Source organism: Hippocampus guttulatus, chromosome 14 (genome assembly GCF_054856545.1).
Source record: "Hippocampus guttulatus isolate MCC_2025c chromosome 14, RoL_Hgut_1.0, whole genome shotgun sequence".
In the NCBI taxonomy this organism is placed as follows: Eukaryota; Metazoa; Chordata; class Actinopteri; order Syngnathiformes; family Syngnathidae; genus Hippocampus; species Hippocampus guttulatus.
In genome coordinates, this window is record NC_141274.1 from 14,589,030 (window position 1) to 14,604,034 (window position 15,005).

Consider the following 15,005-nt stretch of genomic DNA (forward strand, 5'->3'; position numbering starts at 1 on the left):
ACCAAAAACTTTTCGGTGTAAATTGAAATAAAATGAACGGACCGCTTGTGTCCAGCGGTGGATCAGCGAGTCAGTAGCGCGAGGCTGATTGGACTTCCCGGGCGATGTCGGCAGCCCTCTGGCGAGGGAACCAACGTGAGAGCCTTATCGCTGTGTGTCAGCGCCTTGCAAGAAATCCTTGTATGTGCTGATAAACTCTCCATCAGGCATGGAAGGCTTCTCACAACCAGGTAACCCGCAGACATGGACCTGAATGGAACGAAGGAGCACCGGCATATTGCATAAATACCTTTTTTGTTTTCTCAGCATCATCTCCGAATGCTTTCATTTTCATTCGACTCAGGGCAACGAATACAAAGCAAAAAAAAAAAATCCCATTTTATTGAATGATTCAGACCTTCATACTGAATCCGGAGTAGCAAAATCTACGGGATCATATGAGACCTCCGACTGGCTTCTGCTAAGTACACAAAGTGTGCTAGATCATCCTGAGCACCGCACCCTCGCCTCATTTGTTTCACCGACTCGAGTCGGTGGATTCACAGAAAAGAAAGCACAGATTCAAGATGATTCAATTCAATCGGCTTACCGACTCCGGCCAGCCGCCTCACTGAAAACAGCCGCAAGGTTATTTGTTTCACCAGCTTGTGCCAGCAGACTACGGGAACCGGAAACATCGTACACTCCAAAGATTCCGTCAAATCAAGTGACTGACTCAAGTTAATGGACTCAGATAAAATGGGGGTGGGGGGAGGCACTCCGATCATGTGGTTTAGCGACTCCAGTTAGGCGACTCCCCCAAAACATTGCATCATTGAACAGAACTGATTCTAACAACAAGGTATCTGAAGTTGTCACGTTGCAGCGTGATTACAAACGTTGAAACAAATCTGATTCATATACACCACGAACAACAACTTTCATTATGAACCTCAAATGATTTCGCTTGATCTTATTTGGCACCACTGTAAAGATATTTGGACTTTCTCCTTCACTTTTAAATGTTTATGTGCTCAGTGCTTTTTGGAGAAGAGCCAGCACGTTGTGCAAAAAGAAATTCTGACTTTTTGTATCATGCATTTCAATGAAAAAAAAAATTACAGAATTCATGTAAAGAAGACGAAATGGAGGAACCTTCGCGGCCGTCTCCTTTTTCCATCCTTGAGTCGAGTCGTGCACCGCTGATTTTCTGATGCTATGTCAGCCTTTGAGTTTTCCTTCACCTTCACCGACCCGTGTGGTGATGTCGGGTCTATTGAGCGCACACTTCGATAGCACGCAAGAAAACCTTGAACCTCGCCGACTTGTCCCACCTTTCCTCATGTATCGATCCCACGTCTGCCGGCTAATTAAGACGCGGCCGCTAGCGGATGGCCGCGCGGTCAGAGCCGCACATGTGCAAAAGTGCGGGGCTAGTCGGCGGGGGGGCCTGGGAACCGTGGAAGCGGCTAATCCATAAGCTGCTAATGCGCGATTGCGCTCATCCCCTCCGTGTCATTCCCAACATTGTCTTGTTTTATTCCGTGTCACCTTTGACCTCCTGTTTTTTTGTAGTTCTTTTTTTTCTCCGTCCTCAACCCTGACCCATCTTATTAATGTGACATTACAAAGAAAACAACAGCTGTTCACTGTAAGCCTTCACGGTTTGACTTGTACCTCAAGGGCAGCTCACAAACACCCCAAATTATCGGTGAAGATTCTTCACAAACACGGATACTCTTGCAGAAAATGTTCAACTGGAGTTTTATTTTAACCATCAACCATTGGAGGGTCTTATGGTCGTTTTATTTCCATCTTAATTTTCAACACCGCCTGCCTGAGTTGAGTAGAGTTGCACAGGTTTGGTCATGTGACCTCTGCAAAATATTTTGAAGCCCATACCTCGGGTCAAAAGTTTCCAACTTGGAGATAAATCACAGCTTTTGCAATGCATAAATGAGCGCCGTGTCTTTGGGCAACGTTCAGCTCGAGTGACTCTGTAATTGCCTTCCACCGGGCTCCTTTCTTGTCACGCGGAACACAAAGTCAAACTGATTCTCTTCATGTTGTTTGTGTCTTAGCAACAATGCTGACTGCTTTTGTCAACTAACTCCTCCCTGTTTGCAGCCATGTTGTGAGTGCGGGCAATGCATGTCAGCGAGGCCACGCTTTGAGCTAAGGAAGCAGCCCCCCCCACCCCCCCAAAATCCTTTAAATCTATTAAGTGGCCAGCTCTATTTTAGCCCGGGCAATTTCATCTTTTTTATGTTAAACTTTAACTTGTACAGACTTTTGGCAGCTTTTGTGGTGTGACAAGTCGATGTTTGCATACATACGTTAAAAAAAAAAAAAAGTTAAAATGGGGGCCTGAGATCTCCTTAATCAAAACAGTGAGTTGACAGTGATTGAAAATGATGACTGTGTGCGGGTCTCTGCGGCTCCACCGAAGGCTGAAGTGAAATCGAATTACTCGCGTATGCTGAGCAAATGATGACACACTTACGTTTGGAAGGCAAGCTAAGGGAGAGAGTGCGAGTGAGTTGAAGTTCCGGCGTGTTCAATCATTAAACCATAAGGCCTCTCATTATTGAACAGGACAAGGCCTAGTCAGAAGGCCCGGACGTGCAAATTTTCACCGCCTGCGCGTTTTTGCTGACGACGTCTCTCTGAGGATTGGTCACATTAGAGCAATCATTTCTACCCAAATGGATATTTAAAATGGCAAACTCTCCAGGGCTTCTGTCGTTTTACACCAAATATGAAATGATAAAAACCTGCCAAGGAGCCTCTCGGATTGGAAGTTATGTCTCTCTATATCTCAATTAATATCGAACATCTCGAAGCAGCGTTGAGAAGAAATGGGAGGTAAAATTCTGTTGGCTATTTCGCGGTGACCAGCGGGGGCGCTATTGGTCCGCTCTACAACTACAGTACTTTGCTGACTAAAGAAGTAATGGAGCGCTCTGCATACGTCACCCTCACGTCGGCAGAATTATCCTGCTCATCATCCAATTCATCCGGTTTCTAAATCTCCACGACTGTCCAGAGTTGTGGGATATCGGAACTGGTGCATTACTACGGAGGATTTTACCGTTTTATGTAGATCTAGAGGATCCCAAATAGATGCCGCCCAAACGTTTATCCTTAGATCGCGTTTCGAAAGGCTTCCTTGAAGAGCCGTGCGAGCACTTCTGTCAGAAAGTTAATTTAATATGAAGTGAAAAGCCCTTGTCTTTCTTCTACGGCGGAGAGATTGATATATTTAAGCTGTGACTCGCAGACACCCTTACTGAGCAAAGCAGTCTCCCTTGGCTTGCAGCCTCACCTATTCTCTCTCAAGCTGGCCACGGTCAGAAGCTGTAATGCGCCTCCGTGCTGTATAAATGCATAGTGAAGGCCTCCGGAAGAAACGTTCCAAGACATGACGCTCGGGAAGCCTCACATGTTCTGAGAAGTGATAGATCTGACACAGGCAGGTGAGAGGTGGAGAGGAAAGATCAAGGCGGCCAAGGAGAAACTTTGGCCTTGCTGAAAGTTTTGAGAAGAAAAAAAATGCCCATCTGTTCCCGGGACAAACTGGAAAAACTGACAAGCTTTCTTTTCAGGCCGAGGGAGATTGTTTGTCATCTTTTGAGGGGGGTGCAGCTCAGCCATCGAGGCATCCAAATGGTGAAATGTGATTTTAAAAATACCTCCGGAGGGCTTAGGGTGTTTTTTGTCTCTTTCGCACAGAAAACCCGGAAAATTGCATCAGAGGTTGTTATCCATCTTTGTCTTTGAGAAAAAAAAAGAAGTCATCTAGAGCCCTATAGTAATCGCTGCTTTCTTTAATTCCTTTCGTTTCTCAGACAAAATGTCCACCAGCATCCCGTAGAGTACATTGCTTTCGACCTCTAAGGCTCTACTATTATAAATATGCAAAAGGCATTTAATTTATACACAGACTTCATTAAAAAATGAAAAAGTGGTGGCGGACTTGAGGTCAAACGTATAAAAACGTGTCTGTTTTGAAGAATTTAGAACAGCAATGACGTTAGCTTCAATGAGCGCAAACATGCTAGGAGTTGAGCGGATCACGGCTACATGACACGGTAGGGTCAGGCGCACCCTGTCAAGCTATCGACGGACAGGATTTGTGATCTGATGCGCGCTTAAACAACCTAACTTATACGTCATTTGGTAGTGGTGCGTATTGGAAAAACAGTCATCTGATAAATGGATCGCAGGATACGGATAAGTATCGATCAAGCCTAAACGTGACCTTGAGGTGCCGCTAAATTAACATGACACAGCCGAACCAAAATAAAGGGTTCGACGACATCGCCCGCCTGACGTAACCTCTTTCTACATTTGCAAACGCCGTTCGGATTCATCTCGAGGGGGTAAAAGGGAGGACGGCAAAGTCACCTTATTATTCCCGGACGCATCACCGTGAAATTGAGCAGTCCGATTGGGCTTGTTTCCGTCGCGCTGCGCCGTGCCCAATTTCTGTCATTCTTCCGCGTCTGATGTAATATATCTTGAGATGACTGTTTGTGTCCCTCCCGCCGCAGCTTCTCAAATCGTTGAAGAAATATTGAAGACGGATCGCAAGTTAATGCGACAGAGTCCCAATTTTGGTTGGGCGGAAATACAACTTGAATTTGCTTGCGCGGCGCTGCTCGAAACTTGAGATTTGTTTCAAAGGCAGGCAATATCAGGCTTCAGAAAATAAATCACTTAAAAAGTAAACGTGAAGGAACAAAATGAGAACAGCGAGTTGTCGTTTATCGTGAATGATTAACTGCTTTAAAGTGAGGGAATGTTGGACGTTGAAACACAAACGACTGTGGAATTGCCAAAGACACGGTGCTTGTTTCATCTCAAAAGCGCTAATTTATTGAAATGCAAAGTTCTAACCACAAATATTTTGTCATCTTGCACGACCTGAACAACTTTACATGAGCAAGCCCGTAGTAAGAGCGCTGAAGGGCACCGGCCGAGCTAGGCAGTTTGACGTTTAAAGTTTAGTTTTATTTTTAAGTCTTGTGTTTGATAAAATCCCAGCATTATCCGGAACAAAAAAAAAAAAAGTATGTGTATTTATTATTTACGGAAGTTGATCTCAAGTTAATGGTTTAAAAAAAGACACTTCTAACCTTGCTTAATATCATGGGAAATAAAGGAAGTCAAGTTAGCTTTATTAATATAGCCCTCAATCATAAAAGAGCCTCAAAGGGCTTCACAGTCCCAACAGTTCAGAAAAATCAACAACATCCCCTCTCGAGCCTCGAAACCCATCTGGGAAGAAAAAAAAAAGAAAGAAAGAAATCTTAAGAAGGGATCTCAGCTGGAGCGATCCTCTTCCAGGATGACGAGGCTGTAATGGATGCCGAGTGGGCAACCTTATATGATGCTCTAAAATGTTACTTTGAACATCATGAGAGTGTGTACGATGAAAAGAAGCACGGCAGGTCAAGGCCTGTGGGGAAACGGTTCTCCTCGGGGCCTGTCCCGATCACTCAATGCAGAACCTTCTACAGCAAAAACCGCACTTCACTCATCGCTACCTCGGCCTCTGGAGTAGTGGGAGAAGCGGCAGCAAAACAGGCTGAAATCTGTATGTCAGGGTTTGGTGAAGCGGGGGCAAGAGACTAGTTTCAAGAATGTAGAAATAAGCATTGTCAGGATTTAAACAGTGCCCAAGTGTGTATCAAACTGATAGTGCATCACTTTAATCAGTGGCTCTCCGTTTAAAATCGGTTCGAGACATCTTGCTGTACATAAATCAGAGCTCCGCACCAACTTCCTTCCTTTGTTGATATTTATATAAAATGCAGCAGAAGCCCAAAAGCAATCAGCAATGGGGGTAAATATTAATGCAGACATGAGAGGACGACTACCATGCCTGTGCACTCCTCTGGCACAGATTGGCGAGCATTCAGATGTCGGTCTTGCGCTCATGTCTTCAGACCAACAACACACGCACCTTGCGGAACCCTTTGCTCGGGCGTCAACGCACAATGGCGGAAAGCGTGACGCGCGCCACCGTGTTTGCCGTCTTCCTTGTATGACATGATCATACACCTCGTGTAGCGATGTCGACTTGGAGATCACTTTGTGTGATATACATTTTCCACAAATGTTATTTACAAAAGCGGCACGGCCTTTAACGGGCGCTAATTAAACGCTGGAGACCACCGAATGACTGGCAGTAAACATCGCAGCATGTGACAGGCATCTGTAGTAGGAGGATGGGTGGAGGGGGGGGGGGGAACCCCCTCCTCACCAACCCAAGTAACGCTGCCTGGTTGTGCGCACCCACACTTGAACCTGATTTGTGAATTCTGTCAATCATGCCGGCAACAGCTGCCATGGTTCACCAGGCACGTACTCAGAGAATTGGATGTGTGTGTGTGTGTGTGTGTGTGCGCGCGCGCTTGAGCGTGTGCATCTGCGCACGAACTGCATGTGAGCATTTGGGATTAGCAGGCTCATGTGTGCCGATTCCAACAAGTAGCAAATATTTCTGTCATGAGTTTGTTGTCTTACTGCGAGCGGGAGGAATATAAATAAATGCTTTGCTTGGTTACGTGTTGCTCGGCACGACTGCAATTGAAATGCGAGCGAGTACTCTTGAGAACGATCCCCGAATAGCAGAGCGCTAACAATAAATATCGCTGTCCAACGACAAAGAGAAAACCGTTGGAGGAAGTGACGCCTCCGCCTCGAAATGTTTATAGTCGTCCCTCGCTGTATCGCGATTCACTTTTTGCGGGGTTCGTGCGTTGAAGGGTTTTTCTAAAATTGTGCAATCACCAATTTTTCAAGATATATTTTCAATAGATTTTGTGGCGATTTTCTTTGTGCGCGGACTACTTTTGCCGACTCTAAAGCCAGTAAATCACCAGACCTTTGTACGTCCTCGTTTCCTGACGTCCACGTCACTCACCAGGCGAAGCCCCGCCTTTTAAAGGCAAGTACCGTCGATATGAACATCGAGTAGGTCAATGCAACAGTTTTGAGCGAAACGAAGGTACGAGTGCTAAAGTGGTGAATTCAGAAGAACATGATGAAGATGTGCGAATTTGCTTGAGGGTTGACAATAAACCTACGCGTCCTGGCCAAATCCTGTGTAATCCAATCGCGTTTTTCGTCTGCGACGGCAGTTAAGCCTCCCCAAAATTGGAAGAAAACTGAGAATGTTTTCAAGCGTGCAGCTGGAGAAAGACACAGAGAGGTTTAGCGGGATATTTGCACGTCAGAAGATGAAATGCAAGATGATCATTATAATGTTTTGCTGGCAACTCTCGCCATCGACCGCTGAAAGAGAATCTCCGCCATCCTGAGGGTTTTAGATCTTCCCCGTGTGTGTTTTTGCAGTGGGGCGCCATGCTTGTCTCGAAGGCGGTGGTGGAGGAGCTTACAAATTTAGACTTCTTTTAAGTGTCTCGTTGTCGCTGAAGTGTGTGCAAAGCGCCACTTTTATGAGCTCGCAGCTCCCACCGGAGGAGGCGGCGGCGGCGGCGGCAGAAGGGTACGCAGAGTTAGTCGATGGCTTCGGGGGAACATTGGGGAGCATAAAATAACACGCAGACGCTTTGTAGCTTCTCTAAAACTATTCATTTTCTCTAAATTGAATTTGAATAACGCGTGTATACCTCTGAGGGAAGAGTGGTGAGATTTTATATATATATATATATATATATACAGTATATATATATATATATATATATATATATATATATACATATATGATACAGTATATGTGTATTATTTCACACAACTCAAAAAGAAGACAATGTGAAAGAAGCAATCGTGAAAGCAGAATTGGCCTCCGCACCACGTCTACGATCGCCAGGCACAAGGTAGCTAATTTAATATCGCTTGCCCGCAAGTTGTCAAGGATCGACGCAGCCGCCAGTGCACTCTCAGTTGCTTTATTGAACAAAAGAAATGGGTAATAAGCACATTCATCAGGTTCTGTAGCCCACAGCTGACGCCGAGTCAGTCAACACGCTGACATGCTAATGGTTAGCCAGATAACGGCCCGCCTGATCAGCGACAGCCAACGACACTTTCCTTTCAAAGCCACACATCCTCAAAGTTATATATAGAACAATGTGAGGATGTCGACCCCAAAATTATATTAGCGCCTGACATTGTTTTCAATTGAATTGTACGTTGGTATTAGCGCTTATTGTGTCGCTGCAGGAAGTAATTGTCAGTTAGTAATGTTATGATTTTAAATGTCATTGTATTTTTTTTTTCCTGTTGCTGTTTAGCATTACGTTCCAACACTGGATTGAACGGAAACCAAACTCGAACCTTAAAAACAAGTTACAGACGAAACCGTCATTTTTTTCCAATGCGTCCATAATTTCCAAAAATTGACACACACACTCACACACACACACACAATGATTTTTTGTTTTCTAACAAGGATCCAAATCTTGAATCAAATGGAATATTCGCCGCACCCATCTGCCTGTCTAAAGTCTCATTTTACTCCATCGCCAAAGATTGTCAAAGTCCACAAAAAACCTCCAGCGACGTAAACTAATCCAGTAATTAACACTTAACAACGTGCCGGCATTTGCGATGAAAAAGCGACACAGCCCACCGCTCTGGTTGAATGCTTGGGATTGTGGGATATATTCTCATTTTAGCACAAAGGTCGAATCCCTCTATTGTGCTTGTCCACTGTTGAAAAGGGACTTTAAGGTCACCTTAACTATATAAATGTCATTATCAAATATATATATATATATATATATATATATGTTTTTGGTTGTTTTTTTTTAATGACAGTGCCAGCGGCAAAAGCATCCAGTCGCTGCAATCCTCACCCACTGGACTCCACATAGTCTCAGCGCACCAGTTGGGGCCAGATGATCCAGATTTTGCTGGTTTTTAATTAAATGGAAGGTCAACTCTAATCGCTCTCGACTTGAGGGAGCGACCGCTGTCTGGGTGGCAGAAGGGCGACACCCAATCATTAATTTCGTAGAGCATGGTCGTAGCGGTGGGCACCGGGGGTTGCATTGATTAAAAAGTGATGGACTTTGGGGAGTTTTGCGGTATGAGATTGGGCTATAGCAACCGCGATAAAACTTTGCGGAAATGCACCCATGAAAAGGGATCACCGAAGAAAAGTGAGGCAACACTGTATTAACTGTATTTTGAATTCCTCTTCAAGTTTTCAGTCAAGTTGTTCATTTGCGTGTCATGGTTTGAAGTCAAACAGATAAAAAGAGAAAGCGAGTGCCCGGTACACATCCCGTGCACAACCGTGTGAACACCCCTATTGATAAGACACGATGTCTTATCAATAGGGGTGTTCACACGGCACACATTTGCTCCGGCGCTGCACCGATGTATTTTGTTGCGATATATTTTGCACCGCAGCAAATTGTGTGGAGCGTTCACACGTACAAAGCCGCTGAGCGTGTCTGCACCGGCACAGCGTCGGTGCAGCCCCACTTGCGTTCACACGGCAGTTTCTGCAGCGGAGTAAAACGACAGAAAACAAATGAGCTGTCGTGTTAGTTCTTTTTAAAACGTATACACAACTCAAGCGACTACTGGACAGGCACGTCCTTCTCCTTCTCGGTCTCCGTGCCTTCTGCTCGAGAGTGACCGCCCCCGAAAACGTAAATCAACGATGACTTCAATGACACTCAGAAAAGCAAACACATCATGCGCCAAACAGAAAATCAAGAGAGGAAATCACAAAATAAAATATATGGGGAGCGGGGGGTTGTGAACACACAACAAATGAACAAACTACACAAACGACTCCGAGACAGTCCAGTCTTCTACAAAAGGAAAGATGTTACCAGCCAAGTCTTGTGTCGTTATTAAACAAACACATACGGAAGTCCGACAGAGCGCGAAAGCAACGCATTCTCGCCATACGTACTCTTCACAAGCATTTGCTCTGGAGCAAATTTAACCCAGTTGCGTTCACACGTACAAATTTACACCGGTGCTGCTTCGCAAACGAGCATTTGCTCCGGAGCAAATTTTTAAACCACCTCCCTGAGGTGGATCAAATTTAGTCCGGTGTGAGCTGTTTTCCGGGGCTACGCCGGAGCTAATTTGCACGTGTGAACGCTCTACTGGGGCAGCCCCGGCGTAGCACCGGACCAAATCTTGCCGTGTGAACACCCCTAATGAAGCAACACATCTGCAGCGTGCTTTTTATCCTCGACGGTCAGCTGCAGCTTCTACATTCCCCCCCCCCCCCCCTTCTCCCTTTCGGTGATCTATCATTAACGTGAGCCGTCACCGCGAGGCCAGGAAGTCAATTAGAATGCATGTATTTTGGAGCGCCGCCGTCATTTCTCCCCCTCGTGTTGGCCGGCATCACATAACGTGGACGCCTTTGCGCTCGAGCCCTTTGTAAAAACAAAACAGGCGGCGCCCGATGCTCTGGGGGGGAAGGGTAGGGTGTCAAATCGAGTGGACGGTCACCTGGCCTTCGACCCTTTCCCTCACGGCAGTTGTAACCTTTCAAGATCTTTGTCAAAATAGGGGAAGCGGAGCTGATTTTCAAGCCATCGCCGCTCAATCAGATCCCTGTTTGATGCTCGCTCGGCAAAGAGCGCCTTTCATTTCGCCGCCCCTGTTCTCTTCGCTGAGGCACTGACAAATGAGGCCTTGTCGCTCTCTTTTCTTTTTTTTTCTTTTTTCTCCCCCCTCTCCAAAGGGAAGAATAATCGAGCTTTGATCCGAGTCAAACAACTCAACCGGGATTTGGATTTAGCAACGTCAAAACATTTTTTTTGCCATGGCTTCCTCGGGCGAGCGTCTTGCGCGCTTGTGCTTTCTCTCTCTGCGTCTCAGGTGCAAGTGCAACCTGCACGCCAACAGCTGCGTGTTTGACAAGGGGAAGCTGGGCTGCGAGTGCGAGCACAACACCACGGGGGCCGACTGCGGCCGCTGCAAGAGGCACTACCACGGCCGAGCCTGGAGCGTGGGTTCCTACCTCCCGATACCCAAAGGAACCGCCAATATATGTAAGTGCGTCGCCATCCTTCGCCGTGGATACCGGTCTGGTTAGAGCGAGCGGCTATTCCTGGCGTCACCATGGCGATGTTTGCGGAACGCGAAACCATCTGATCCGGGTCTCAGATCGCGGCTGAGTCATCCTTGTTGTCGTGGTACTGAGTCACACCCAATATGGGCCATCTCGTCGTGTCCAAGCAACCCTGCGCCTCACCCCCCCTAGTGGGTCGCGCCGACGCCAACGAGCATCCGCCGCGCCAATCGACTGCTGGCTGGGCATGAAATCAAATGAAAGGGCAAAAGTTCAGAGAACATTTCTGATGGATATCTTGCGATGAATTTTTCAGTCAAGTTTGGAAAAGTTATTCCAAAGGCTCCTGATAGCGCCCCGGCTACTTTATAACATCTTGACATGAACAAGGACTGATCTTTCCACAGCTTACGCGTCGCCCTTTCACCTAGAGCCGGTGGCAAAATTAGCACCGGTTCTTGGATCCGTGTGCTTTTTGTAGCCCACAAAACCGGGGCGGGACGAGCATCAAGAATCAAGTGAACCCTCGTTCCAAGCTACTTTGTCGACAAAGACGCCCAACGGCGATGTATGGATTTTATATCGATGATGTAATGACGGGCCAGCTCTCGGCAGCCGCGCGACTCCGAAGGCCAAATCCACAAAAGATGAAGTGCGGCCGCTGAGCTGAGAGCACTTTGAAGTGCTCTTCATTGGTTATTCTTATTCTCAAAGGATGTGGCGCTCATGACAGACCAGCGCAAACGGTTTTCTCCCCCGATTAAGCCGTCGTTTACGTCACTCAAACCGCGCGCGTGTAATGAAGTAGACGTTTATCGTTTTGGCAAATTTCTCCAACAAATATATATGCATATTAGCTCGTCGAAATACGCGCAAATACCACAGGCGCACCGAGACACATTCTGCTTGGTATCTCAGTTTGTGACTCATGTCACCATCTGCGCGTCCTTTGTGGATTAGATGCGATCTGTTTGCTCCCTTTTTCCCGCTTAACACCGCGCAAAAGCCACACAATCCTTCACTGAATTTGGCCGTGAGAATCTGATCTCATCTCAAATTGCAAGCGAAACTGTTTCGCACCTGGATTGGAGACCAACCTGGAATACCAGGTGGCGGAAGATGATCCCATCCTCTGGGGTGAGGGGGCGCGGGGGGAAGCAAGACCCACTCCTTAAATCTATGAATAGACAGGGATGGAGTCAGAAAGGGCATCCATCCATAAGAAGAGCGACCACAAATAGGGGAAAAGTTCGGACGAAGAAGGAAGTAGCTCTGGAATATTGGCATCAATTCATCAGAAAAGGTACGAGGCATTTTCGGATCCTTTCACATCTGTAGGCCGGGACGCCATTCTCGACCAAAGTCAAATCAAACAAACGAGACACGAGCTGCGAGCTTTTGGTGCTGTTCCTTCAACATTCACACAAAACAAAAGTTAGCCAGTCCAAAAAAAAAAAGATCTAAAAGGACTGCGTTTGTGACGCTCCGCAGACAAAACTCCATTTTGCCCATTGAAAATGTTGTCGGCGCAGATTTGAAAGACAAACCGGAAAAGTTTCATTTCCGAGACGCTCCTGACAGTATTAAAAATAAATCCACTATAAAACGGTAATACGAACCTTTTGAAACCTGACTGAAAGTTGGATTTGGTTCACTCCACCGGACAATATCAACGGTTTCATTCAAACCCCAGGACCCGAGAAACGGTGAGGCAGGCGCGCTAGTCACTCCTCCACCATTCATGATGTCGCCACTGAGACACCAAAAAAAAAAATGAAATAAAAAAAGTGGCTTTTGCCGTTGTCGTCGTCGAGATCCTCCTCTCAAAAATCGCCGTGAGGGATTTTGGTTTTGCCGTGGCATCAATGCCATAGCCGCCTTTCCGCCCGCTGAATCGATTCATCTTCATTCTTTCATGCGTTCACCGGCGATTGAACGGCAATTTCACCGTGGAGACGGGGCGTTATTAAAAAAAAATAATAATAATAAATGTGAATGCATGGCCGCATGCGTAGTAAAGTGACGAAGCCCGGATCGAGCTGCTTCAAAAGCAATATTAGTGCTTATTTGGCAGCCGCGTAAAATGCAATCATGTCACACATGGAAGTGACGAAACAATATTCCTCTCCCCCCCCCCCCCCCGCCTGAGGTGCCGAATGAACTTATTTTTGTCCTGGATTATTCCCATTTCCCGCGCCTTAAGCCATTAGTGTTTCTGACGGCAATATTAAACATAGCGCGGCCTCGTATGAAGACAAATACGCTGAGCGGGCAGAATGTAATTAGGCCTTAATAGCTCTCATCTGTCATTAGGGTCTTCCTCTTTAATCATGGCGAATGTTCGTCAGGCAGGTGGGAACGCAATGAGCGTTCTTACGTTCGGGTATGAGAACGTACGCCACTTATCCATTTAAAGGAAAAGTCACTTTTTAATTGAACGAGAACTCGACATGTTTTACAAACGAAACTGAAACGTTGCTCTTGCCTTCTTTCCTCAGGTATTCCCAGCAGTCACGGACCTGCGCGTAAGTCGACCATTTTCTTCTCCATCCGCATGACTGCGACTGCCCCCCCCCCCCACCCCGATCATTTGTGATGCCAGTTACGTCGGCATGCCGAATGCGCTTCCTTCCTGTCACGCTTGTTATTTTTGACATGGTGCAAAAGTTTCTCTTGTCAAGGCCACTTAGCCGGAATCACATTTTAATGTGCTGCTCGATGAGGGGATAACAAGAGGACAGCTAGCGACATTAGCATCTTCTTGACGCAGTGCAATGCCCGACCGGTGGCAAGTTGATTTCATAATGAGTACCGTTTTCATCACGACCAAATTGTATATCCTGTTCACTCCTTCACCGTCCCATTTTTCGTCATTGCTATCGCTTCTAAACTTTTGGGGCAGAGGCACAAAAAAAAAAGAACCCCGATAAAAATGGATTCAGTGGTGTCTTGAGATTCAGGTCTAATTCATTCCTTGACGATACTTGTCACCCAAAACGCTCATATCGCACATCATTTTTTTTTGCCGGTATTAAGATCGGGACTTTTCTAAGGTGTGCGTGCATGTGGGCTTTTTTTTTTTTTGTGGAATTGTTCACAATCTGTCAAACTGTCGCCGGTTGTGAAGCGAACGGAGCCGACGTCATTGCCGGCATGCGGGGCTCATATCTCAAATTTTCGCTGTCAACTCAAAGCGCAAAAAAAAAAATTGTAACGTGACAAACGTTGAGTCACTTGTATGTCAAGGTTCTTGTATACACTATTGTTCAAGAAAAACACCTTCTGTTTCCAAACGCTACGATAGCAATCGTGTTTGAATTTTGAGGTTCCACTGCACATGGAGGAGTCCTTGGTTTGCAGATGATCAGTAGATTATGGAATACATCATCACGTGGTACCACCGTACTTGCTACTTTATATTTGATCGTTTCGTATATTTGGGGGGGGGGGATAGTTTTCAGACAAATATTTACTGTAAATCTGACCTAAGTGCTCTGTTAGCATAGGTAATTGATTGACTGACAATTTCCAACAAATTCATCTTACACCGCCAGCACGGAAGAGAAACTCCCTCGTAAACCAAGGACCTCAACTGTTTCCCGTTTGCATGAACAAAATACAACATAAAACGACATTGAAACCATTTTAGGCTTAAAGAAGCTCCGTGTCTGCAGGGGGAGTTGATAAAACAAGTAGAAAATAGAATGCTAGCATCCGGAATGCTTTTGATGGTCTATCACTAGGTAGGGCCAAAACAAAAACGTAAATCATTTCTGCCTCGCAGACAAGAGCACGGACTAATCACAGCCAGAGAAGAAAAAGTCTATTTTTTTTTTTTGTATTTTTTTTTGAAGGATGTGGCTCCTAACCCACCTTCACCACCGTGCATGCTGATGCCTGAAGGTGACTCTTTCTTTGGTAGCGGGTGACAAAGCTGCTGCCGCGTGTAAATGTCTCCAACTTTGTCATCCATCGGAAATGCATACGGACGTCACGAAATGACATC

General features: G+C 46.0%; 2 protein-coding genes across 4 annotated transcripts in view; one reads left to right on the forward strand and one right to left on the reverse strand.

Moving 5' to 3' along the window:
* LOC147195275 (collagen alpha-1(XI) chain-like) overlaps positions 1-15,005 on the reverse strand; it is a 164,993-nt gene that overhangs the window by 130,262 nt on the left and 19,726 nt on the right. The window lies entirely within an intron of this gene.
* Positions 1-15,005, forward strand: part of LOC147195277 (netrin-G1-like) — a 45,854-nt gene that overhangs the window by 24,972 nt on the left and 5,877 nt on the right. For all 3 annotated transcript variants that reach the window (XM_086129804.1, XM_086129807.1, XM_086129805.1), the window contains exons 4-5: positions 10,807-10,979; positions 13,498-13,524. In XM_086129804.1, coding sequence (XP_085985930.1) covers positions 10,807-10,979; positions 13,498-13,524 — 200 coding nt within the window. The remainder of the gene's footprint in view (positions 1-10,806; positions 10,980-13,497; positions 13,525-15,005) is intronic.